Source organism: Schistocerca cancellata, chromosome 6 (genome assembly GCF_023864275.1).
Source record: "Schistocerca cancellata isolate TAMUIC-IGC-003103 chromosome 6, iqSchCanc2.1, whole genome shotgun sequence".
Classification (NCBI taxonomy): Eukaryota; Metazoa; Arthropoda; class Insecta; order Orthoptera; family Acrididae; genus Schistocerca; species Schistocerca cancellata.
Genome location: NC_064631.1, coordinates 585943304 through 585970870, shown reverse-complemented (window position 1 = coordinate 585970870; position 27567 = coordinate 585943304). Strand labels below are relative to the sequence as shown.

General features: G+C 45.1%; 1 protein-coding gene across 1 annotated transcript in view; it reads left to right on the top strand.

Moving 5' to 3' along the window:
* Window positions 1-24815, top strand: part of LOC126191301 (uncharacterized) — a 202880-nt gene extending 178065 nt beyond the window's left edge. Inside the window, exons 5-7 of the mRNA XM_049932129.1 lie at window positions 5305-5751; window positions 11956-12195; window positions 23931-24815. Of these exons, the coding sequence (XP_049788086.1) occupies window positions 5305-5751; window positions 11956-12195; window positions 23931-24242 (999 nt within the window). The 3' untranslated portion in view covers window positions 24243-24815. The remainder of the gene's footprint in view (window positions 1-5304; window positions 5752-11955; window positions 12196-23930) is intronic.
* Window positions 24816-27567: the final 2752 nt, after the last annotated feature.

Sequence of the window (27567 nt, the reverse complement as noted above, 5' to 3'; positions counted from 1 at the left end):
CCCATACCATCACGCCGGGTGATACGCCAGTATGGCGATGACGAATACATGCTTCCAATTGCGTTCACCGCGATCTCGCCAAACATGGCTCCGACCATCATGATACTGTAAACAGAACCTGGATTCATCCGAAAAAATGACGTTTTGCCATGCTTGCACCCAGGTTCGTCGTTGAGTACAAAATCGCAGGCGCTCCTGTCTGTGATGCAGCGTCAAGGGTAACCGCAGCCATGGTCTCCGAGCTGATAGTCCATGCTGCTACAAACGTCGTCGAACTGTTCGTGCAGATGGTTGTTGTCTTGAAAACGCCCCATCTGTTGAGTCAGAGATGGAGACGTGGCTGCACGATCCGTTACAGCCATGCGGATATGATTCGTGTCATCTCGACTGCTTGTGATACGAGACCGTTGGGATCCAGCACGGCGTTCCGTATTACCCTCCTGAAACCACCGATTCCATATTCTGCTAATAGTCATTGGATCTCGACCAACGAGAGCAGCAATGTCACGATACGATAAACCGCAATCGCGATAGGCTACAATCCGACATTTATCGAAGTCGGAAACGTGATGGTACGCATTTCTCCTCTTTACACGAGGCATCACAACAACGTTTCACCAGGCAACGCCGGTCAACTGCTGTTTGCGTATGAGAAATCTGTTGGAAACTTTCCTCATGTCAGCATGTTGTAGGTGTCGCCACCGGCATCAACCTTGTGTGAATGCTCTGTAAAGCTAATCATTTGCATATCACAGCATCTCCTTCCTGTCGGTTAATTTTCGCGTCTGTAGCATGTCATCTTCGTGGTGTAGCAATTTTAATGGCCAGTAGTGTACATCAGTTTATTTCATTTGCAGACTAATACTTATATCTCTTGCTCATAATATGTTTTTAGGTTGGTTAGTATTTCCAAATACAAGTAGCACAAGTAAGCTATTGATCTTCATTTTCCCCTGGGCAGCATGTCACGTGTGAGGTGTGGATGCGTGGACGCAGAACATATAGTTTACATTCTCATTCGAGATCTATTTCATGGCACAGTTACAACTGTGAAGAAAACATAAGGTAGTAAACTACGTCATGTGTTTGTGGGAAGACCGTTAGACACAGAAACAATTACCAACACACTAACGCATATACAATTAAGGTGCCAATGATCACAATATCTGTACCTTTACCCCTAATATCCTGTATATATCACTAGACTTAAATGGTGGATTACTAAAGGGCTTTGATTATAGACAATGGATAAGTGAGAAGATTGCCTCTGTTTCTTAAGTCAATGAGAAGCTGGTGTTTCTTATTTAGACTGATTTGATAACGTCAGAACACAGAATAAATCCAGGTCCTCCAATAACTGTTTTCAATTTAATCAGCAGTTCATAAAGTAATTTGCCTCGTGCGCCGTACATCGTCCAGAATATATGGGCTCTGGCCACGGTCGTAAGTGTGACTTCGCGCTGCACCGTGGGAGCTCGCACGGACGGACGAGAGAGACATTTCACAGCTGTAGGCCTTTGGTTAGTAAATCACGTCTCGAGTAGCTGCATGTGTACTTGGGTACGACGACTGGTGATATGGCGCGCGCCGCTATCATGTAATCTTGTTCAGAGCGCGCTCGCACTGTAATCGATTACAGTTCGCTGTCCTGGTGCGGTTGGCGCTACGGTGGCGATTTGCTATGACGTCGCTGGCGTGTGTTTGCGGTGGCACCATAAAATTAAAGAAGCGCAACACACAACCAATAAATATAATAACAAAATAATAATTTGATACAACCAACGGGTGAGGGCAACTCCCAACGCAATCACAGACGAGCGAGCTCTCAACACTTCGGAGCCTTCCCACTAGAAACGGTCCCCGAAATAAACCGCTGAGAGCTCCCCGACATGCCTCCCACAATTGCCCATCACTTACGCACCTTGGTTATGTTCTGTAACACACGACAGATAATATCAACACAAGATAAAATTCAAAAATACAGTATAACATCCCGACACCACATGATAACCACGGCGCCGTTAATTCGGTCGCTCTTAATATGTGCCGGAAGCCAACACATACAAATCTCAAACAATTTTCGCTTCTTAAAACGAAACAAAAAAAGCCAAGCGCACATGAATAGTCAAACCACAGTCTTAGAAGTGCCTTCACGACACCAACGCGACTGTTCTACCAAGTTAATAATAACACAGAAAAAAATACAGAACATACCACTAAATGCTGTTACACAACCAAATTGACGAGATCGTGTTGTTCAGGTCCCAGAAGACCACATACACGAAGCAGCAGTAATTCACTATGTATATACTGTACAAAAACGCCCTTCTTAGGCGGACTCGATTGCCAAATGTGCCATACTTGAACGCAACTCCGAGCAGGACTCCAGTTGAGCAAATAAATTAGTACCAACAAATATCGTAACGAACACACACACAACAAAAGGTTCCAACAACACCGTCCCACATCAGAAAAGTTCAGAAACCGCAGCTGGAGCTTCCAGGGGAAAATCTGAAGAGCCAACCGAGCCCACACCCTAACCTGCCAGACGACTCCAAAATTCAGCAACTAATTATCTCCGGTCCAGAGTATCACAGGACCCCACCGGAACTCCAAATCACACAGGCAGGAAGAACAAGTACGCCGACTCCAATTAATCACCACCGCATGGCCAGCACAGCGGCGAGTCGCCTCCGCCCCAGACCACTCTGCTCATATTGCGAGGCACAACAACCTTAGCGCTAGTCACTAGCAGGTCAGGCAGAGCGAACTTCACGTTCCGTGCAATCCCCGGAAAACCAACTACCCTCTCGCTTTCCGCCGGCCACCGCAAACACACGCCAGCGACGTCATAGCCAATCGCCACCGGAACGCCACCCGCATCAGGACAGCGAACTATAATCGATTACTGTGCGCGCTCTGAACAAGATTACAGGATAGCGCCGCGCGCCATATCAGACTGGGAATGGAAAGTGAAATGTTAACGGTAAACGGAAAGATAGTAAAAAATCATTGATTTGTAGGGATCAGTGTTGAGACTGCATCGATGATTTCAGCCGTAAATAGAAATATTAAAAAAGGTAGGAAGATTTTTCTGTTTATTAAAAGTGACAAAAATCAGATTTCAGAATACCTGACGGCTCAACACAAAAGTTTTTTTCCAAGTACAGATAGTGTTGAGAATCAATGGACAAAGTTCAAAACCATCGTACAATATACGTTAGATGAGTATGTGCCAAGCAAGATCGTAAGAGATGGAAAAGAACCACCGTGGTACGACAACCGAGTTAGAAAACTGCTGCGGAAGCAAAGGGAACTTCACAGCAAACATAAACATAGCCAAAGCCACGCAGACAAACAAAAATTACGCGAAGCGAAATGTAGTGTGAGGAGGGCTATGCGAGAGGCGTTCAATGAATTCGAAGGTAATGTTCTATGTACTGACTTTGCAGAAAATCCTAAGAAATTTTGGTCTTATGTCAAAGCGGTAGGATGATCAAAACAAAATGTCCAGACACTCTGTGACCAAAATGGTACTGAAACAGAGGATGACAAACTAAAGGCCGAAATACTAAATGTCTTTTCCCAAAGCTGTTTCACAGAGGAAGACTGCACTGTAGCTCCTTCTCTAGCTTGTCGCACAGATGAAAAAATGGTAGATATCGAAATACACGACAGAGGGATGGAGAAACAATTAAAATCGCTCAAAAGAGGAAAGACCGCTGGACCTGATGGGATACCAGTTCAATTTTACACAGAGTACGGGAAGGAACTTGCCCCCCTTCTTGCAGCGGTGTACCGTAGGTCCCTAGAAGAGCGTAGCGTTCCAAAGAATTGGAAAAGGGCACAGGTCATCCCCGTTTTCAAGAAGGGACGTCGAACAGATGTGCAGAACTATAGACCTATATCTCTAACGTCGATCTGTTGCAGAATTTTGGAACAAGTATTATGTTCGAGTATAATGACTTTTCTGGCAACTAGAAATCTACTCTGTAGGAATCAGCATGGGTTTCGAAAAAGACGGTCGTGTGAAACCCAGCTCGCGCTATTCGTCCACGAGACTCAAGAGAGCCATAAACACGGGTTCACAGGTAGATGCCGTGTTTCTTGACTTCCGCAAGGCGTTCGATACAGTTCCCCACAGTCGTTTAATGAACAAAGTAAGAGCATATGGACTATCAGACCAATTGTGTGATTGGATTGAAGAGTTCCTAGATAACAGAACGCAGGAAGTCGTTCTCAATGGAGAGAAGTCTTCCGAAGTAAGAGTGATTTGAGGTGTGCCGCAGGGGAGTGTTGTAGGACCGTTGCTATTCACAATATACATAAATGACCTTGTGGATGACATGGGAAGTTCACTGAGGCTTTTTGCGGATGATGCTGTGGTATATTGAGAGGTTGTGACAATGGAAAATTGTACTGAAATGCGGGAGGATCTGCAGCGAATTGACGCATGGTGCAAGGAATGGCAATTGAATCTCAATGTAGACAAGTATAAGGTGCTGCGAATACACAGAAAGAAAGATCCCTTATCATTTAGCTACAATATAGCAGGTCAGCAACTGGAAGCAGTTAATTCCATAAATTACCTGGGAGTACGCATTAGGAGTGATTTAAAATGGAATGATCATATAAGGTTGTTCGTCGGTAAAGCAGATGCCAGACTGAGATTCATTGGAAGAATCCTAAGGAAATGCAATCCGAAATTACAGTACGATTGTTCGCCCACTGCTTGAATACTGCTCAGCAGTGTGGGATCCGTACCAGATAGGGTTAATAGAAGAGATAGAGAGGATCCAACGGAGATCAGCGCGCTTTGTTACAGGATCATTTAGTAATCGGGAAAGCGTTACGGAGATGATAGATAAACTCCAGTGGAAGACTCTGCAGGAGAGAGGCTCAGTAGCTCGGTACGGGCTCTTGGTGAAGTTTCGAGAACGTACCTTCACCGTGGAGTGAAGCAGTGTATTGCTCCCTCCTACGTATATCTCGCGAAGAGACCATGAGGATAAAATCGGAGAGATTAGAGTCCACACAGAGGCATACCGACAGTCCTTCTTTCCACCAATAATACGAGACTGGAATAGAAGGGAGCACCGATAGAGGTACTCAAGGTACCCTCCGCCACACACCGTCAGGTAGCTTGCGGAGTATGGATATAGATGTAGACTGACAACCGGGCTTGTCCTGAAAGTCTCGTATTGTATGTGAAAAGGCCTCCTCCTGTTCCTTCTGATAGGTTCTGTTAGCTCGGACGCGTCACTCCCACAGGGAGACTGAGCGGCCGCTGGGTTGTGGTTGCAGGTGCTGGACGGGAAGCTGGGCGACCCCAAGGCGCTGCGGCTGCTGTCGTCGGGCGTGAAGAGCAAGCCGTCGAGCGGCCACCTGCTGCGGCGCAGCGCCTCCTCCGACTCGGCCAACCTGTCGCACCACCGCGAGCGCGACCGCGACCGGGACCGCGGCCACGACGAGAACCGCTGCCCGCCGCCGCCGCCCGGGCTCGCCGACGAGTACGACGAGATCGACCAGATCTACGACTACGTGCGCGGCTTCGCGCCGCTGCCCAAGAACATCCGGTCGCCGTTCGCGGACCCGCAGCCGGCGCCGGCCGCGGCCGACAAGGCGTCGCCCGGCGGGTCGCCGCCGCTGTCGCCCACCTCTGCGCCCGGACACCTGGTGCCGCTGGCCGCAGCGTCGCCGCCCGAGCCGCCGCCCATCGAGACCATCCCCACCAAGAAGATGCAGCACCACGTGAGTACACACACGCACCGCGCGCTTTGCCGCAGTGCTCTGCGTATGCGAAAGTGAGTACTCGACGACGCACGGTAGGCGGGTGTACCGTTCCGACGTATCATTCCTGACCATATCGCTGGGCTTATTCTCTGAGCTACTGTGGACGTTAGATGGTTGGTTGTTTGGGGAAGGAGACCAGATAGCGTGGTCATCGGTCTCATCGGATTAGGGAAGGATGGGGAAGGAAGTCGGCCGTGCCCTTTTAGAGGAACCATCCCAGCATTTGCCTGGAGTGATTTAGGGAAATCACGCAAAACCTAAATCAGGATGGCCGGACCCGGGATTGAACAGTCGTCCTCCCGAATGCTGTGGACGTTAGAGCCGGTGACCAGTCACCTGGAAGAGGGAATTTTTCATCTTGGAGGTAATAAGTTGGTTTTTCCGTAATCCTTCTGCATATGTTGTGTCCACGGTCTACAAAGCTGGCTCACAAGGGGGTAGTCATAAAGTTCGAATTAGCTCCTCGAACAAATCAGTCCTCCTTTACCTGTCCATCTGTCATGGTAGACAGCAGCCAGTGTGCCTCGAACTCTGAGACATATGCTGGAACTCCATCATTTGCAGGGGCATATCTTCTAGAAGGTCTTGGAGGGTGTTCTGGATAAACCCCTGTAGACAGCACTTGTAAGATGTGCTCGAAGAACTTATGCCTCCACCGCATAGTCACCTACAATTCCAGCTCACATATTAAACTGATGCACAATATCTAGATTGTACTTTTGCATGAGGGTTGCGGTCGTCCTATTTGTGCTGGTCGTGGAAATTTGTTATTCCATCTTGTAACTGTACTTGAATTACGTAACCATTACCGCACCTCACCTCAGCCTCTCGATACCAGCCATATTCTGCTCTGTTTCTGTAAAATAATTAACATATAACTGTGACAACATTCAGATTTGATTTCATTAATGTAGAGGTACTTTGATACATCAATATGTTTATATTGCAATGATATCATTCTTATGTGTATTCTTTCTTTTGTCACTTTGATCTTTGACGTTCTTGTAACTCTGAATTTTGGGCGCGTAAGCGGTTATTAGAGAGTCAAGTCTTGGTCATCATGTTGAAAAGACGCAAATTGTAGTCAGTTTATAAAATGTGAACTTCAACCGTGAGGAAGATATTTTCAGGTATGTTTTATATTGTGAAGTGATGTTGCAACAAAATTAATAAAAAAGAGAAGTGTAACTTAAATTCGGAGTGCTGATTACTTTTTTACATCACCATTGTCCTAACTTACAAAAGTTTAATCTTCAAGAATGGTTTGTGAAGCGCATCTATAAAACTTTTGAATAGCGCAGAATAACACCTAGGCCTCTTTGCATCTGAGCTTGGAATCATCACTACCTAGATTTTCGACGATTGAGCCACGAGTTCACAACCAGACCAACGTGGGAGACACGAAATGATGAGTGCCTAGTTTATCCATTATTTCAAGAAATGACTTTATTAACTGTGCTCTAATGACACCTGCCACATAATATAACTTTGTTGTTACCCGAAAATGCAATATTTAGCATCGTGAGCAACACTACAATCATAATTAATTTTTCACTTTTGTTGTGGTAGGGTTGTTAGAATCTCTTCCAAACGTTGGCTTTTCTGCAAACAAAAGTGAAAAGACAAACAAGGGTTGGCAGTTTGTGCAACAAACCAGCGGAAAAATATCTTCCGTGGTGGATAATTGTCAGGCACAAGCCCTGCACACGTTGCAGATGATGCGGATGCTTGAGTTGCTCGTGAAGTATCCTTTTTGCTGAACTTGGGGCTCTATCACATGCCAGGGCCATTTGTCTTGTGCTTATACCTGGCTCGTTCATGTTCGCCAGATAGCAGCCAATGTGCACTCATGTTGTTAGGCGTACGAGCAACATGTGATCTTCCTCTGTAAATAGTTCGTGGGGTTAAGGATCCTGTCTCGGCAACACGACGACACACAGGACCGAAGGTTGGATGACTCGGCAGTCTTCGGTCTGGAAACGGCGTCTCCGTTACCATTTGCGTGGCTGTACATAGAAATCATGTCTCCTTGCTCACGAAATGAATGTCTTATCGTGTTTGTACGGAACACTTTCAGTTAACTCTCTACCTGTAGTACATGTAGGCAGTGGACACGTTGAAGACTGACGAGTGTAAACGATCTCCCTGACAACACAACATCATCTAGGATACATTGAGTCAAACGGGTTCATAGATACGTGGTGTTGTTTGGCTGTACCTGGAAAGCCGTTGAACATCAACTCTCAATAATAACTCGGAAACGAAGGATTTTGTGTCATATGTTTACATCACCTTTTCCTTGATTCAGTGTGAGGAAAAGTTTGTAAAAGTATATATATATATATATATATATATATATATATATATATATATATATATATATATATATATATATTAGACCTGCACAGTAATGAACAGGACCTTTTTGTAGGAAATTTAATGTAGTTAAAATTTATACTGGGATTCGTTTTCGCTGGAGGTCACACTTTTCGATTTACTCAAGAAAAACGCATCTGTACGTTTTTCTTGAATAATTAGAAAACTATGGTCACTAGGGAAAACGCATTCCAGTACGAAACTCGACTATATTAAATTTGCTACAAAGAAATCCCGTTCATTTTTTGTATGGGACTAGTAGTATGCCCGTAACCAGCGAGATAAATGAAAATTTCGCACGTGGTTTTTGAAGGCGTTGCGGGTTGCATAGGTAGGTGCAGCTGAATCACGCTTCGTATGTCTGCCGCAAGTCACACACACACACACACTGGAGACACGGTACCAGCTTAAGGAGCCGGTCTAACAGCCTGTAAATCAGTATTTGAACTCTGTCAGCGGTTGGCGGCAGCATCTACACTCCTGGAAATAGAAAAAAGAACACATTGACACCGGTGTGTCAGACCCACCATACTTGCTCCGGACACTGCGAGAGGGCTGTACAAGCAATGATCACACGCACGGCACAGCGGACACACCAGGAGCCGCGGTGTTGGCCGTCGAATGGCGCTAGCTGCGCAGCATTTGTGCACCGCCGCCGTCAGTGTCAGCCAGTTTGCCGTGGCATACGGAGCTCCATCGCAGTCTTTAACACTGGTAGCATGCCGCGACAGCGTGGACGTGAACCGTATGTGCAGTTGACGGACTTTGAGCGAGGGCGTATAGTGGGCATGCGGGAGGCCGTGTGGACGTACCGCCGAATTGCTCAACACGTGGGGCGTGAGGTCTCCACAGTACATCGATGTTGTCGCCAGTGGTCGGCGGAAGGTGCACGTGCCCGTCGACCTGGGACCGGACCTCAGCGACGCACAGATGCACGCCAAGACCGTAGGATCCTACGCAGTGCCGTAGGGGACCGCACCGCCACTTCCCAGCAAATTAGGGACACTGTTGCTCCTGGGGTATCGGCGAGGACCATTCGCAACCGTCTCCATGAAGCTGGGCTACGGTCCCGCACACCGTTAGGCCGTCTTCCGCTCACGCCCCAACATCGTGCAGCCCGCCTCCAGTGGTGTCGCGACAGGCGTGAATGGAGGGACGAATGGAGACGTGTCGTCTTCAGCGATGAGAGTCGCTTCTGCCTTGGTGCCAATGATGGTCGTATGCATGTTTGGCGCCGTGCAGGTGAGCGCCACAATCAGGACTGCATACGACCGAGGCACACAGGGCCAACACCCGGCATCATGGTGTGGGGAGCGATCTCCTACACTGGCCGTACACCACTGGTGATCGTCGAGGGGACACTGAATAGTGCACGGTACATCTAAACCGTCATCGAACCCATCGTTCTACCATTCCTAGACCGGCAAGGGAACTTGCTGTTCCAACAGGACATTGCACGTCCGCATGTATCCCGTGCCACCCAACGTGCTCTAGAAGGTGTAAGTCAACTACCCTGGCCAGCAAGATCTCCGGATCTGTCCCCCATTGAGCATGTTTGGGACAGGATGAAGCGTCGTCTCACGCGGTCTGCACGTCTAGCACGAACGCTGGTCCAACTGAGGCGCCAGGTGGAAATGGCATGGCAAGCCGTTCCACGGGACTACATCCAGCATCTCTACGATCGTCTCCATGGGAGAATAGCAGCCTGCATTGCTGCGAAAGGTGGATATACACTGTACTAGTGCCGACATTGTGCATGCTCTGTTGCCTGTGTCTATGTGCCTGTGGTTCTGTCAGTGTGATCATGTGATGTATCTGACCCCAGGAATGTGTCAATAAAGTTTCCCCTTCCTGGGACAATGAATTCACGGTGTTCTTATTTCAATTTCCAGGAGTGTATATCTACATCTACATACATACTCCGCAATCCACCATACGGTGCGTGGTGGAGGGAACCTCGTACCACAACTAGTATCTTCTCTCCCTGTTCCACTCCCAAACAGATCGAGGGAAAAATGACTGCCTGTATGCCTCTGTATGAGCCCTAATCTCTCTTATCTTTGTGGTCTTTTCGCGAAATATAAGTTGGCGAAAGTAAAATTGTACTGCAGTCAGCCTCAAATGCTGGTTCTCTAAATTTCCTCAGTAGCGATTCACGAAAAGAACGCCTCCTTTCCTCTAGAGACTCCCACCCGAGTTCCTGAAGCATTTCCGTAACATTCGCGTGATGATCAAACCTACCAGTAACAAATCTAGCAGCTCGCCTCTGAATTGCTTCTATCTCCTCTCTCAATCCGACCTGATAGGGATCCCAAACGCTCGAGCAGTACTCAAGAATAGGTCGTATTAGTGTTTTATAAGCGGTCTCCTTTACAGATGAAGCACATCTTCCCAAAATTCTACCAATGAACCGATGACGACTGTCCGCCTTCCCCACAACTGCCATTACATGCTTGTCCCACTTCATACCGCTCCACAATGCTACGCCCAAATATTTAATCGACGTGACTGTGTCAAGCGCTACACTACTAGTGGAGTATTCAAACATTATGGGATTCTTTTTCCGATTCATCTGCATTAATTGATATTTATCTATATTTAGAGTTATTCAATTCATTACATTATACATATTAACCCACTACCTAACTACATTAGTGGGTCCTATTATCATACAGAAAAATGCAGCTCTCTATTCCACACTACAGGTAATCTTAATTATGTTCTTACCGCTATGTGGTTCCTTATTCCACTTAATCTACGAAGAAACTTATTCTACCTGCAGCGTTACAGGTGTGCCAGTGCTCTATAAACCTGATAGATGTTGGCCTGGCCCGCTAAGCTAATCCCAGTGGACATGCCCCTGGCACTGGGCTGTCCAGTAACTTGGTTTCGCTGCAGTCTATCCTAAAAGCCTTATCCTATCTTCTACATCTAACCTAATTTTACATCTAGTGTCATAATTGGTGCGTGGTCCTATCCGGTTATTGTACACCCTTCCCCCCCCTTCCCCCCCCCCCCCCCTAGTCCAGAGTAAGGCCGATTCCAGCCGTGAAGCGGCAGGCCAAGTCCCGGCCCGGCGGAACAGGAAAGGTGCACGGGGTCTGAGTTGGTGTAATTTTTTACTGTTTAATGGTGGTCTCTTAGAAAGTTCTTAAGGACTTTTTTCGAGATTTCGTCTGTCAGCTTGTTCAAGACATTGAAGGTGTTGTCATGCCTTAGTAGATGGTACGTGTCGTTAATGGGAAGTTGTTGTCGTAGGTCGTTGGCTACGTCATCGAAGAGGTGGCACTCATACACCACATGTTCTGGGGAGCCTTGCACAGCACCACAGTCACACGCGGGTGTAGCCTGCTTCCCAAACCGACATAGATATGTCGGGTAGGGTCCATGTCCAGTAAGAAAGTGCAGCATTCCTCTCGTAGGCATGAAGTACATAAGTTTGACTCGTTCCTCTATGCCCGGTAACAGCTCATAGGTTCTGCGCCCCGTATCCTCGTTGTTCCACTGTTCCTGCCATAGTTCGATCCCTCTCTTTTTAATCGCATTTTTATCCCCAGCGTAAACCCCAGTATCTCCCTTATCTTATCCCTATTCTCCTTCTTCGCCCAGTACCAGGCGGCCTGCTCTCGGATTTTAATGTCCAGTGGACAGATCCCCATTAGCACAAGAAGCGCCCCTCCAGGTGTTGTTCTGTATGCCCCTGCTGAACGTAGAGTTAGCTGCCATTCTTTACGCCAATCACACATCCTGTTCAGCAGCTGACGCCTATTTCCGTTTCGTGTGCAGAAGGCGGAGAAGAGGACGCGGCGCAAGGACAAAGACGCCGGCGTCGCGGTGCCCACGGTGAAGGAGAAGTCGCCGAGCGGGGGCGGCGGGGGCGGCGGCCTGTACATCAAGCACGGCGGCAGCGGCGCGCAGCACGGCCGCCAGCTGCTGCACCGCCAGAAGAGCGCCTCCGCCAACGCGGCCAGCCGGCCGGGGTCGCCGCCGCTCGGCGTCCGCTACAAGTCGCTCTCCAACCTGCAGGTACCGACACACCCACTTCCATTAGTGTGACGGGAGTAGCACTTCTTATTTCATCAAGGGAAGCGAGTTTTTACTGGAATCAACGACTGCACGAGGCTTGTGAGAAAAGTAATGAGAATCATTTTTTGTATACCAAAGTTTTTAATTTTTTTCAAACAAGAATAATGTCCCTCTATGAGTAGTTCTCTTTGGCAGCTGTACAACGGCTCAGTCATTGTTCCTTATCTTGGCAGCAGTGGTGAAAGGTTTCAATTGGTAACGCCTTTAACACATCGATCAGATTCATTTCAAATTTTTCCCGAGTCGCATAATGACATGCTTCTAAGACACTTTTCAATTTCGGGAGGAGAAAAAAGTCACAAACACTCAGATCAGTTGAACAGAGATACGAAGATAGGAACTGTTCTCGAAAGAACATACACTCCTGGAAATGGAAAAATAAACACATTGACACCGGTGTGTCAGACCCACCATACTTGCTCCGGACACTGCGAGAGGGCTGTACAAGCAATGATCACACGCACGGCACAGCGGACACACCAGGAACCGCGGTGTTGGCCGTCGAATGGCGCTAGCTGCGCAGCATTTGTGCACCGCCGCCGTCAGTGTCAGCCAGTTTGCCGTGGCATACGGAGCGCCATCGCAGTCTTTAACACTGGTAGCATGCCGCGACAGCGTGGACGTGAACCGTATGTGCAGTTGACGGACTTTGAGCGAGGGCGTATAGTGGGCATGCGGGAGGCCGGGTGGACGTACCGCCGAATTGCTCAACACGTGGGGCGTGAGGTCTCCACAGTACATCGATGTTGTCGCCAGTGGTCGGCGGAAGGTGCACGTGCCCGTCGACCTGGGACCGGACCGCAGCGACGCACGGATGCACGCCAAGACCGTATGATCCTACGCAGTGCCGTAGGGGACCGCACCGCCACTTCCCAGCAAATTAGGGACACTGTTGCTCCTGGGGTATCGGCGAGGACCATTCGCAACCGTCTCCATGAAGCTGGGCTACGGTCCCGCACACCGTTAGGCCGTCTTCCGCTCACGCCCCAACATCGTGCAGCCCGCCTCCAGTGGTGTCGCGACAGGCGTGAATGGAGGGACGAATGGAGACGTGTCGTCTTCAGCGATGAGAGTCGCTTCTGCCTTGGTGCCAATGATGGTCGTATGCGTGTTTGGCGCCGTGCAGGTGAGCGCCACAATCAGGACTGCATACGACCGAGGCACACAGGGCCAACACCCGGCATCATGGTGTGGGGAGCGATCTCCTACACTGGCCGTACACCACTGGTGATCGTCGAGGGGACACTGAATAGTGCACGGTACATCCAAACCGTCATCGAACCCATCGTTCTACCATTCCTAGACCGGCAAGGGAACTTGCTGTTCCAACAGGACAATGCACGTCCGCATGTATCCCGTGCCACCCAACGTGCTCTAGAAGGTGTAAGTCAACTACCCTGGCCAGCAAGATCTCCGGATCTGTCCCCCATTGAGCATGTTTGGGACTGGATGAAGCGTCGTCTCACGCGGTCTGCACGTCCAGCACGAACGCTGGTCCAACTGAGGCGCCAGGTGGAAATGGCATGGCAAGCCGTTCCACAGGACTACATCCAGCATCTCTACGATCGTCTCCATGGGAGAATAGCAGCCTGCATTGCTGCGAAAGGTGGATATACACTGTACTAGTGCCGACATTGTGCATGCTCTGTTGCCTGTGTCTATGTGCCTGTGGTTCTGTCAGTGTGATCATGTGATGTATCTGACCCCAGGAATGTGTCAATAAAGTTTCCCCTTCCTGGGACAATGAATTCACGGTGTTCTTATTTCAATTTCCAGGAGTGTATATCATTGATGACCGTGCAGCTTTTCTAGAATAAATGATAATTAATTGAAAACCTCAGCTGCCGACAGGTGTTGTTGATATACCTCGATGGGGACAGCTGAAAATGTGTACCCCTACCAGGACTCGAACGCGGCATCTCCTGTTTACATGGCAGACGCTCTATCCATCCGAACCACCGAGTACACAGATGAATAGCGCGCCTGCAGGGACTTATCCCTTGCACGCTTCCCGTGAATCCCACATTCCCCACTGTCCACAATCTTCATACGTAATTACCTAACATATAGTATGAAGATAGTATTGTTATTCTCTTCATATATGTAGTTAAAGGCTACCCAGCCATTGACCTTCGTCTGTGCGAATCCGCACAGGTTGCCCGAACTCTTACTGGAATCGTCACCTTAGTGTGCGCGAGTACATTGCGTATGTAGATTGTGGACAGCCCCCCCATGAACCATGGACCTTGCCGTTGGTGGGGAGGCTTGCGTGCCTCAACGACACAGATAGCCGTACCGTAGGTGCAACCACAACGGAGGGGTATCTGTTGAGAAGCCAGACAAACGGTGTGGTTCCTGAAGAGGGGCAGCAGCCTTTTCAGTAGTTGCAGGGGCAACAGTCTGGATGATTGATTGATCTGGCCTTGTAACACTAACCTTCGAAAGGGGAAACTACAGCCAAAACTTTTCCCGAGGGCATGCAGCTTTACTGTATGATTAAATGATGATGGCGGCCTCTTGGGTAAAATATGCCGGAGGTAAAATAGTCCCCCATTCGGATCTCCAGGCGGGGACTACTCAAGAGGACGTCGTTATCAGGAGAAAGAAAACTGGCGTTCTACGGATCGGAGCGTGGAATGTCAGATCCCTTAATCGGGCAGGTAGGTTAGAAAATTTGGAAAGGGAAATGGATAGGTTAAAGTTATATATAGTGGGAATTAGTGAAGTTCGGTGGCAGGAGGAACAAGACTTTTGGTCAGGTGAATACAGGGTTATAAATACAAAATCAAATAGGGGTAATGCAGGAGTAGGTTTAATAATGAATAAAAAAATAGGAGTGCGAGTAAGCTACTACAAACAGCTACAACTAGCTCTGCAGATGATGAAGAAATTGATGAAATTTATGATGAAATAAAAGAAATTATTCAGGTAGTGAAGGGAGACGAAATTTTAATAGTCATGGGTGCCTGGAATTCGACAGTAGGAAAAGAAAGAGAAGGAAACGTAGTAGGTGAATATGGATTGGGGCTAAGAAATGAAAGGGGAAACCGCCTGGTAGAATTTTGCACAGAGCATGACTTAATCATAGCTAACACTTGGTTCATGAATCATGAAAGAAGGTTGTATACATGGAAGAACCCTGGAGATACTAAAAGGTTTCAGATAGATTATATAATGGTAAGACAGTGATTTAGGAACCAGGTTTTAAATTGTAAGACATTTCCAGGGGCAGATGTGGACTCGGACCACAATCTATTGGTTATGAACTGTAGATTAAAACTGAAGAAACTGCAAAAAGGTGGGAATTTAAGGAGATGGGACCTGGATAAACTGACTAAACCAGAGGTTGTACAGAGCTTCAGGGAGAGCATAAGGGAACAATTGACACGAATGGGGGAAAGAAATACAGTAGAAGAAGAATGGGTAGCTTTGAGAGATGAAGTAGTGAAGGCAGCAGAGGATCAAATAGGTAAAAAGACGAGGACTAGTAAAAATCCTTGGGTAACAGAAGAAATATTGAATTTAATTGGTGAAAGGAGAATATATAAAAATGCAGTAAATGAAGCAAGCAAAAAGGAATACAAACTTCTCAAAAATGAGATCGACAGGAAGTGCAACGTGGCTAAGCAGGGATGGCTAGAGGACAAATGTAAGGATGTAGAGGCTTATCTCCCTAGGGGTAAGATAGATACTGCCTACAGGAAAATTAAAGAGACCTTTGGAGAAAAGAGAACCAATTGCATGAATATCAAGAGCTCAGATGGAAACCCAGTTCTAAGCAAAGAAGGGAAAGCAGAAAGGTGGAAGGAGTGTATAGAGGGTCTATACAGGGGCGATGTTCTTGAGGACAATATCATGGAAATGGAAGAGGATGTAGTTGAAGATGATATGGGAGATATGATACTGCGTGAAGAGTTTGACAGAGCACTGAAAGACCTAAGTCGAAACAAGGCCCCGGGAGTAGACAACATTCCCTTAGAAATACTTACAGCCTTGGGAGAGCCAGTCCTGACAAAACTCTACCATCTGGTGAGCAAGATGTATGAAACAGGGGAAATACCCTCAGACTTCAAGAAGAATATAATAATTGCAATCCCAAAGAAAGCAGGTGTTGACAGATGCGAAAATTACCGAACTATCAGTTTAATAAGTCACAGCTGCAAAATACTAACGCGAATTCTTCGCAGACGAATGGAAACACTGGTAGAAGCCGACCTCGTGGAAGATCAGTTTGGATTCCGTAGAAATATTGGAACACGTGAGGCAATAGTGACACTACGACTTATCTTAGAAGAAAGACTAGATAAAGGCAAACTTACGTTTCTAGCATTTGTAGACTTAGAGAAAGCTTTTGACAATGTTGACTGGAGTACTCTCTTTCAAATTCTGAAGGTGGCAGGGGTACAATACAGGGAGCGAAAGGCTATTTACAATTTGTACAGAAAGCATATGGCAGTTATAAGAGTCGAGGGACATGAAAGGGTAGCAGTGGTTGGGAAGGGAGTGAGACAGTGTTGTAGCCTCTCCCCGATGCTATTCATTCTGTATATTGAGCAAGCACTAAAGGAAACAAAAGAAAAGTTCGGAGTAGGTATTAAAATCCATGGAGAAGAAATAAAAACGTTGAGGTTCGCCGATGACATTGTAATTCTGTAAGAAACAGCAAAAGACTTGGAAGAGCAGTTGAACGGATTGGACAGTGTGTTGAAAGGAGGGTATAAGATGAACATCAACAAAAGCAAAACAAGGATAATGGAATGTAGTCGAATTAAGTCGGGTGATGCTGAGGGAATTAGATTAGGAAATGAGACGCTTAAAGTAGTAAAGAAGTTTTGCTATTTGGGGAGCAAAATAACTGATGATTGTCGAAGTAGAGAGAATATAAAATGTAGACTGGCAATGGCAAGGAAAGCGTTTCTGAAGAAGAGAAATTTGTTAACATAGAGTATTGATTTGAGTGTCATGAAGTCGTTTCTCAAAGTATTTGTATGCGGTGTAGCCATGTATGGAAGTGAAACGTGGACGATAAATAGTTTGGACAAGAAGAGAATACAAGCTTTCGAAATGTGGTGCTAAAGAAGAATGCTGAAGATTAGATGGGTAGATCACATAACTAATGAGGAGGTATTGAATAGAATTGGAGAGAAGAGGAGTTTGTTGCACAACTTGACTAGAAGAAGGGATCGGTTGGTAGGACATGTTCTGAGGCATCAAGGGATCACCAATTTAGTATTCGAGGACAGCGTGGAGGGTAAAAGCCGTAGAGGGAGACCAAGAGATGAGTACACTGAGCAGATTCAGAAGGATGTAGGCTGCAGTAGGTACTGGGAGATGAAGAAGCATGCGCAGGATAGAGTAGCATGGAGAGCTGCATCAAACCAGTCTCAGGACTGAAGACCACAACAACAACAACATTGTGGACAGTTGGGAATGTGGGTCGCACGGGAAGCGTGCAAGGGATAAGTCCCTGCAGTTGCGCTATCTATCTGTGTCCTCGATGGCTCAAACAGATAGAGCGCCTGCCATGCAAGCAGTAGATGCCTGGTTCGAGTCCCGGTCTGGGCACACATTTTCAGCCGTCCCCATCGAGGTATTTCAACAACACGTATCGGCAGCTGAGGGTTTCAATTAATAATCAGTTGAACAGAGAGGTTGTGGAACAACAGAAATGCATTTTAAGGTCAAAAATTCCGTGATGGGTGTGGCCATTTGACATAGGGCGTTGTCACAATGCAGCATTCACTTCTCTTCATTGGCCGTTCTCATTCGATTTGCCTTTTTACTAAGCCTTTCTAGAACGTATTTGAAAAACACTTGGTTGATATTTTGTTCTGGAGGAACAATCTCACAGGAGCAAACGCAAGCACATGTTCGACGTTTTCGTCGGTTTTTGAAGTTGGACGTCTCCCAGAGCGAGGTTCATCTTCAGTTTACATCTACATCATACTCCGAAAGCCACGTAATGGTGTGTGGCGGAGGTTACTTTCGGCACCACTATCTGATACCTCCAACCCTGTTCCACTCGCGAATAGTGCGTTGGAAAAGTGATTGTTGGTAAGTCTCTGTATTGGCTCTAATTTCTCGAATTTTCTCCTCGTCGTCAATATGCGATATGTATGTTGGGGGAAATAATATGTTGTCAAACTCCTCCTGAAAAGTGCTGCCCCGAAATTCCAATAGTAACTCTCTCCGTAATGCACAACGCCTCTCTTGTAACGTTTACCAGTGGAGTTTGTTAACATCTCCGTAACGCTCTCTCGCCAGCTGTAGGATTCCGTGACGAAACGCGCTGCTCTTCGTTGGATCTTCTCTACCTCCTCCAGCAGTCCTACCTAATACAGATCCTATCTAGATGAACAGTACTCAAGAATCGGGCGAGCCAGCGCCTTACAAACCACTCTTTTCGTGGATGAGCTAAATTTCCTTAAGCTTCTTCCGATGCATCTGAGTCTGATACATGCTTTTCCCGCTATCTGTTTTATGTGGTCATTCCACTTAAAGTCACTATGGATAGTTACGCCTAGATTTTTACGGCATACGCTGTCTCCAGCGGTTTGTCATCAATAGTGTAGCTGTAAAGCAGTGGACTTCTTTTTCTATGTATACGCAATATGTTACATTTATTTACCCCAGGATCAGCTGCCAGGACCTGCGCCATTCATCAATTCTCTGCAGGTCGTTCTGCAAATTGTTACTATCTTCTGGCGTTGCCACTTTGGTATAGACAACTGCAACATCTGCGAATAGCCTTTAAGAGCATCCGACGCTTTCTGCTAGATCATTTATATATATTGTAAACAGTAACGGCCCTATCACACTTCCCTGTGGTACTCTGGACATTACCTTCACATCTAGCAATTTTGTTCCGTGAAGAGCGACTTGTTCAGTTTTATCTGCAAGAAATCTTTGAATATAATCGCAAGTCTGCTCCGATACGCCATAAGCTCTTATTTTTTTCACTAAACGGCAATGCGGGACGGTACCAATGTGTTCTCGGCCTTCCAGAAATGATTTGTACCAATGGAAAACTTGTGCTCTTGATGAGGAATGTTCCCAGTAGGTCTGTTTCAACTTTTCAAAGGGCACAATCGCGGATTCCCCAAGCTTAACACAAAACTTGATGCCATAACTTTGTTCTAAATTCCGCTATTCCATTTTCGTAACACACATGATAAACGCAACTTCTCCCACGGCGCTCGCAAAAATCATGTGATGGCTGTACATAGCCGAAACTCGGACTGAGTATCTGGAAGGGACGAATACACCGGTCTACACAAGTAGAACAACACAGCATTGCCAGACTGCTCGCAGAGTTTGTCAATCTCATTACTTTTCTCACATACTTCGTAGGTCCCCGAGTTCACTTACAAGCGCGCAATATTCATAGTAATTTATAAGTGGCAATCAAATGTTTCCGTTCGAAAGTCGTATTATCCAGAATCGGCATTCCAATTAGATAAAATCGTCGTGAGTATTGAGGTAGTCATCCCACCGACCCACCACGTCGAAAATACTAGTTTGTTAAGACACTGTGGTCCTGTTGCGTGAAGAATTCCGAACTGCTTGCTGCACATCCGCGTCCGAGAGTAATTGTTGACCCTTGAAGGCCTTTTAAACGGACCGAAGGCGCGTTATTCGCATGGGGAGAGACCAGGACTATATGACAGGTGCTCGAGTGTCCCGCACATAGTTGGTCCGTAACGGTTGAAGCTGGCCTCCCAGATCGACCCGCGTCTTGTGCCGAAGATACGGCGGTGCCATCTTGGAATACAAATGTTTACACAGGTTTCTCACAATGAAGATCTACACGAAAGTTTGAAAGAAACATAGAGGTTCATGTTCATGGCAGCTGAATGAGAGGGACCAAATGATGGTACGAACAACGCCTGCGAAACACCATAGAACAACCTCTGACCTGAACAACACCATCCAGAATCTCAGAGTTAATCGCCACAATGGACATTCACTGCAGTGGACGCCTCGGTTTATTTGAAAAAGAGGAGACTGGCACATCGTCGAACCACACCACACGACTCCAGACCGTTACCGTCCAGTTCCTGTGGTTGTTTGATCAACTGAAGACGTACAGGTTATTAACCACTGTAACAATAGCCTTTTGCGAAGTACCCAGCTGAAATTGCTCAGTTAATGCAAGTCCTTTCGCAATGTTCGCTGGCATATTGTTAGAAATGGACCAGCATTCACTGACAGCAGCAATTTTTGTCGCGTTAGAAACCGATTGTCACTGACAATACGTCACACTCGTCTCCGGCCCCTGTCGGTTATGATCTTCTCGCGACCGCCGCTCTTGGGGCGTTTTGCATGGCAGCGAGTGATGCACCATTCCTTGTAGACACGTTGGACAGCCCACAGTGATACACCAGCAAATCGGCAACTTCATTCACGGCGTCATCGTAGGCACATCCACAGACGATGCCTCATTTCTGCCATTCTGTCACGTCTGCATGTTGGCACAACTTACCGCACCGCACCCTTCCATGACGCCGACTGGCACCTGCGTACCACTTCACTGCCATGACTTACGTCACAGGTGGGGTCACGAGACCGCCCCTTACCAGTTCTGCATTATTTGCACCTTCACAGAGCGACACGTATGATCCTTTAAGGCGGTGACTAATAATTTGTCCGGTGATCTTACAAGTATTGTAATAATGTACACTTGTATGAAAAAGCATACATATCAAACGAAAAGAAATAAATATAAGATATTTCACCAGACCAGCATATATTTTACAAGTGAAAGGTGTTTACTGAATTGTGTGCGCTGTAATGTCAAATAAAAATATCAATTAAGTGGCGCTATATGCATCACCAACATACATTTATTTGACGCTTACGATTCGGCCATTAAAATTAGCATATCGGTCGAAAGGAGTGAAGTGTTTAAGTTTTATTAATTAATTACGATATAGACTGAACTGTTACATAAATAAAACCTAGAAATATCCCAGTGGTCCTGTAAACTGTCTTTGAGAAAACATGAGATGCTTTTTTAAGTGTAATACCTGTAATTTGGCATACTATTGAAGTTAAGAACTGGCTGTTTACATAACCAGATGTTGTAGTAGGACCTTTTACGCTTTCTTCTTATGTTTTCATATTGCTATATTACCTTTTGTCTTGCCTATGTTTATCAGACATAACATTGTTAGTTCGTGATCTAAACTATAGGATCGGAATATCACCAATAATTATTGTTCGAATTTCAACGATTTCACCTCTTCACATCTCATCGTATGCTGTATTTACCAGACAATAATACTTTTTAGGCAGACTAAATTTTTTCTTGAGTAACGCACTGACAAAATCGCTACACTGTAATTGGATTTTTCTAATTTTTTGTATTTATGTTATGGTACGTGATATTCAGAACTCAAATTGCAGTTCCACGAAGAAATTCGATGCAGCTCTAAAAATTCTCGAGAATATCGGCTTTTAAGGTTTCCGAGCGTATTTAATTCCGTAATTCAATGCCGATTTTTCAACTGTAGCATAGCTCTGTGACAGAAAGCTTGCCTGCCATATGGGCGGTCTGCATTCTATTCTTGGCTATGGTAAATTTTTAAACAAAGATGTAGTTTCTATGATCATTTCAATGGAGAGTAAAATATAAAAGTGTGAAGAAGATTTAAATCATATGTTTCTTTAATTTAAACGGTGTTTATTAACAATATTTCTGAAAGATCAGTAATTGAGAATTTATATTTGCAATGAATATTGGATTTTTGTGTGCGATATGTGTTTCGAAATAAGATGACGTGCATTTTTCATGAACATTACAATTAGATATGCGTTACTTTGCATATATTCGATGCATTTTATATTTAAATGACGTAGATATTGCAAGTGAAAGAGAACAAATGAAAAACATTCTGACCAAAAGGAGACTCAGATCAACAATGCAACAGCTACCAGTCACAAGGGCTACCGATTTTTTTTCCATCTTTATGTATTTTGCGTTTCACGAAAATGCTCGTGAAACAACCTTGTTTAAAAATTTTCTGTAGCCGGGAATCGAACGCAAGCCACCCAGTGGACACACGACCACTCTACCACACAGCCAAGCTGCCTGTCTAAACGTTGGCCCTACTGTAGGTTACTAAAGACGCTTGAAAAGCTTCAAAGTCGATTTACTCGAGAATTTTTTAGATTTACGTCTAACTGTTTTGTCAGAGTGATAAGTTCTGAACTTTACATACCATAAATAAAAAAAAAATAAATACGTAGAATAAAAAAAACGAAAGTTCGAGTATCTTGTTGAGCTCTTTGTGAGGTTAAATCCATAAAAAAATTAATGCTCTCTTCTTCATCGTAAGAAACTCTCAGCCGTATTTCACGTTTCCCTAGTTACTGTTTCCAAATATTTGAATTATGCTTGGCCTGAACCATAATTTTTGTTACTATAATTTTGCGTCAGTTCATTTCATGTATCTTTCCAGGTTGTACTATGAACTTTATTTGATTTCAGAATCTTGTCTCTTTGTGTAACTATGTATTTTTCTTCACTTCGTATGTGTTCACGAACAATTAAAAAATTTTGTTGACTGTTTTACCAAACGTCGTGGAGAATGTCTGAATTTGTTACATGTGAAATCATCTTACTTATTAACCTAACTGGATTTATCCCCCGTGTGTGAGTATCGTATTTATATCCCCAGTCTCTGATGTACCAAACTGGATGCGACAGGTGACAGGCCTACGTCTTGTCAGACCACTGGAGTTATTTAAGTGGGCTTCGGAATTAAAAATCTTAACGCATGGGGCCATATCTTTGTAGAATCTGTTCCTATTTGTAATGTGCATTAGATATTCATTACTTTCTTTCTGTATTCCTCTCTCTCTCTTTTTCTCTCTCTTTCATAGTTCATACATGAAATGTGTTACGTACGTTCTGTCTTGGGGGAGAAAACTCAGGGACGTGTATTATTACAAATATATTCTATCACAGGAATGCAAACATATTTTGTGCAAATAACTGTCAGCGCGTGGCCAGTGTCCATTTGAAAGAAAACAGGAGTTCACGTGTCATTTGCCGATTACTACTAATCATGGCACATACACTGCAAAAAGTAATATACAAAGCGTATCCCCACTCCGTCCACCGCAGTAACGTATAAAAATAAAATTTCCGCTCATTCCGCGTTAAGAAACCAATCATATCAACGATTTTTAAAATTACATATGTCATGCTCAGTGAGCACTCATAACAAAATATAAGTGACTCTGGACAGCAAATTACACCAGTAGACCGAGAAGGTCACTGTGACCGTGGCCGAAAAGTTGCCTTGACAGGTAACAGTTTTTTTAGGATATGGTGGGGTACCATTCGCAGAAAAGTTTTATGCCAACTAACTTTGATTGTGACGCAAAATTAGTAGTTATTAACGGTCGTTAAAAGAAAAGCTTAAATATTTCTTTACTCGACGCCGTAGCTAAAACATCGCCAATTATATTAAATAGATAGCAAGAAACGCGGCGTCAGTTTTTTTCATCATTTTATTTAGCTACTGTTCTGCTATAGCATGCTTAGCAATTATGCGACTGTAGTGGATAATGTTAAAGAGTTCGAATGTACTGATCTCTGGCATGCAACGACTAGGTATTGTGAAGCGAGTGATTTTGTTGGCTGACTCGCGCTTTGTCTTGCCTTTCAGCAAGCGATGGAGGTGGACGGCACGCTGGACTCCAGCCACTCCGGTGGCCGGACGTCGGGCGACTCCGGGGCGGGCGCCAAGCTGCCCGAGAAGCGGTCACGGCGGCTCAGCCGTCCGCGCTCGCTCACCAACCTGGTCTGGGAGCTGAGGGGCGGCGGGGGCGACAAGGGCCACAACCACGCGCCGCCCCCCGCTGGCCCTCAGCTGCCGGCGGCTGCGCCTGCAGGGGCGGCGGTAGGCCGTAAGCCCAAGTTGTCCCTGGGCGGCGGCGGCGGCAGCAGCCACAAGCGCCTGGGCACTCTCTACCTGTAGGCTGGAGCCGTGGCGCCTGCCGTGCAGGCAACCCACACACCAGCCTCGTGTCGCAGAGAGCAGCCGCAGCAGGCGCCGAACTTCAGTTTTTACGCATATTTGTGATTCTAGCATTCCGCGATGTGATTTTTCGTTGTGTTCGATGTACGCGTTTTTGCCCACCATACGCAGATTAATTATGAGGCGAGTGATGACTCGGTTATAGTTATTTAGCGCTTCGTATTTCTTTCAAAGCGACAGTGACTCTTATGTAGAAATTTAAGCAAATTCTGAAAAATATATATGTATATTATATGTGTCTTCGTATATGATGAAATACGTTTCTGCATAGTTAACCACATATGGACGCTCAGCAGAGTTTGTATTTCTCCCAGCGCGAAACTTATAAGCAAAGTGCTCAACAACAAATATTTGTTTAAGTGATTGTGGCAAATGATATTATGTGCCATGAATTCTCATTTACCCAACCGGAAGGCAAAGGCAATATTTTTGTTCTTCCTTATAATTTAAGATTACTTTGTTCAATTGTAATAACACATAACATGAACAATAAAGGCTACTGACACTTTGAAACCGTCTTGGTAATTTACTCCACAAATCTCCTTTGTATCATTATTTTAAAAAGATGGATAAGCTCATCGCACAACTAAATGGGAACAAAATTGAAAAGAGAATTTAAAACCCCAATAAAATCCAGTATGCAGCAGCAAATTTCTTACAGAAGAAATATCTACTAGAAGACAAAACAGGTATCTACAAGACACTTGTATGAGGTAATCCCGTGATGATGATACAGATTGTCGGGGATAATGACGAACGATAAATCTATCAATCTCAGGTAAGGTACCCTGGTCCAGAAACGACCCAGACGAAAATTATAAGCGAAAATCGTTCTGATACCTCTGACAGAGAATCGCTTCTACTGCAAGATCTTTCCTTTCCATATTTTGGGAGGAGGAAATGTGGACCAAAACAAGAAAAATAATTGTCTTGCAAACATGCCCTAAAACGAATACCTTAAGATCTGTGAGCGCTTGCTCAATAGAAGAGATTCATTTCATAAAAGCAAAGATGGGCACATGTTCATAACGCTAAATGTACACACGTTGGAGCCCATGTTTACTGGGCATTTTTCATTTTTTGGTCCATATCTCCTCCCAAAATATGGAAACCTAAGAGCTTTCAATAGAAGAGGTCCATCGTCAGACATATCACAACGATTTTCACCTATAATCTTATACTCAGTCGTTTGCGGATATAGGTCCCCTGTTTGAAATTGATACAATTATGTTTCTGCGGCATCCCTGATCGTTTGTAACATCACCATGGAATTACCGTGTACAACCAGTTCTAACAAGTACTAATGATAAAAAATGAAGTAGCCTTGATATTATTCTAGGTGAAAGTACTGTGCAGAACTTTTACAGCGTTATAGGATCATTTCAGTAGAGAACCCAAAAATGTTGAACTATCTAAGTTTCTTATAAATCCTAACACTGTAGTAAAGATAAAAGGTAGAAAATTAATTCTATTAGTTATACAATGCGATTTCAAGGAAATAGATGCAAGAAAATCTGATACATAAGAAAGTAACTGAGAACATCACAGGAAGAAACTATAACAATGCAGTGACAACAAGGATTGCATGCAGCTCCAAAATAGAATATCACATCAGTTCGAAAGGAGGTGGATGGTCCAATATCGAAATTGCCTTTAACTAGAGTTCTGAATAGTTTTCTCTTCGACAATTAGTGGTATAGGATAAGACAGCAGTAGAAACACAACTAGAGCTTTGGAATAAATAATCAACAAAAATAAGTGAGATGGTTTAGTCTTGATGATGATGATGATGTTTGGTTTGTGGGGCGCTCAACTGCGTGGTTATTAGCGCCCGTACAATTTCCCAACCTTTGCTCAGTCCAATTTCGCCACTTTACTGGATGATGATGAAATGATGAGGACAACACAACACCCAGTCATCTCGAGGCAGGTGAAAATCCCTGACCCCGCCGGGAATCGAACCCGGGACCCCGTGCTCGGGGAGCGAGAACGCTACCGCGAGACCACGAGCGGCGGACATTTAGTCTTGAGAAAAGCTTATAAAAATCAGAGACCACTATTGTGGCCAAGGTATAGTAGGCTGCTCGTGTTGTCTGTTCGTGTAATGGTAAACACAATTAAATAGACAACAGCATAGAAAAAACTTGGCAGATTCTATAATACAGCAAGTCAGGTGTTTTGGGATGAATCATTTTCACCGGTCTGCAAGACCAGTGAATCATCTTGTATCTATAGTGATGTATGGATTTGAGGTAACAACCGTTTCTCGATCAGCTAAGAGTCGTCTCCGGACAAAAAAGAAAAAATGGACTACCTCTGTTCTTGCGTTCAAGAGACAAATACGTATAAAAATGGGAATAGACAGTCACTGGAAATCGAAAAATCTCTGATGATGATCATTGAAGTAAGACTACAATAGAATGGCCACCTGAAGGGAATGCGTCCGCACAGGACCGCTCAATTCTTCTTCGATCGAAATGTTTTTGAGAAGATGGAAATCTGTATTTACACATGGAAGTAGATCTTCAGAGGCCTCAAACGAGCGCCTCAACTGGTGTAAGGTGTGTTATTAACCACAAAATGTTATAATGGTGATAGCGAGAAATCTAAAATAAAATTGTCATCTTGAGTGCCTCGAATGCTGCTGTAATTATCATTTCAGAGTTACACTTCGAACACGATAGCTTTGGATACAGTGGAACACCTTATTAAACGGTTCCTGCCCATTGTCGAGTAACGTAATTATCTGAAAAATCCGATCATGACCACATATTTTAAAAACATTTTGGTACTCATGTTTACATCGTTATTCCTTTCGGGAATTATGAATAAAAACATTAGTAACTGTGGTAGGTAATGTAAATGGGAGGCAGTGTAGAACATTTCTTTATTGTCAAAACAAAATGCATCCTGGATGTCTGAACGAGTTTTTATTTTCACTGCGGACTGAAACAGATTGTGACAGTCTTCGGTGGTCGACGCTTAGAAATGAGAAACAGCTGAAAATGCGGGGGCTAATTCACAAAGGCTTCGACAAATTCTCATGCAGGCAGTGTAACTAGTTAAAATTTGGAAAATCTATATGCCGTCCAGATTGTCTTTCAGAAACAAGGACCCAACTTCTTACGTAGGCTGTTGAATACTATTAAATGGATATTATTTACTTCAAAACGAATCATTTGTGTTTGGTGTCTTACATCGGTGTTTCTCGACCGTGCAGAAATATCATATGATTTTTCGATATCCATATACAAAGTTGTGATTT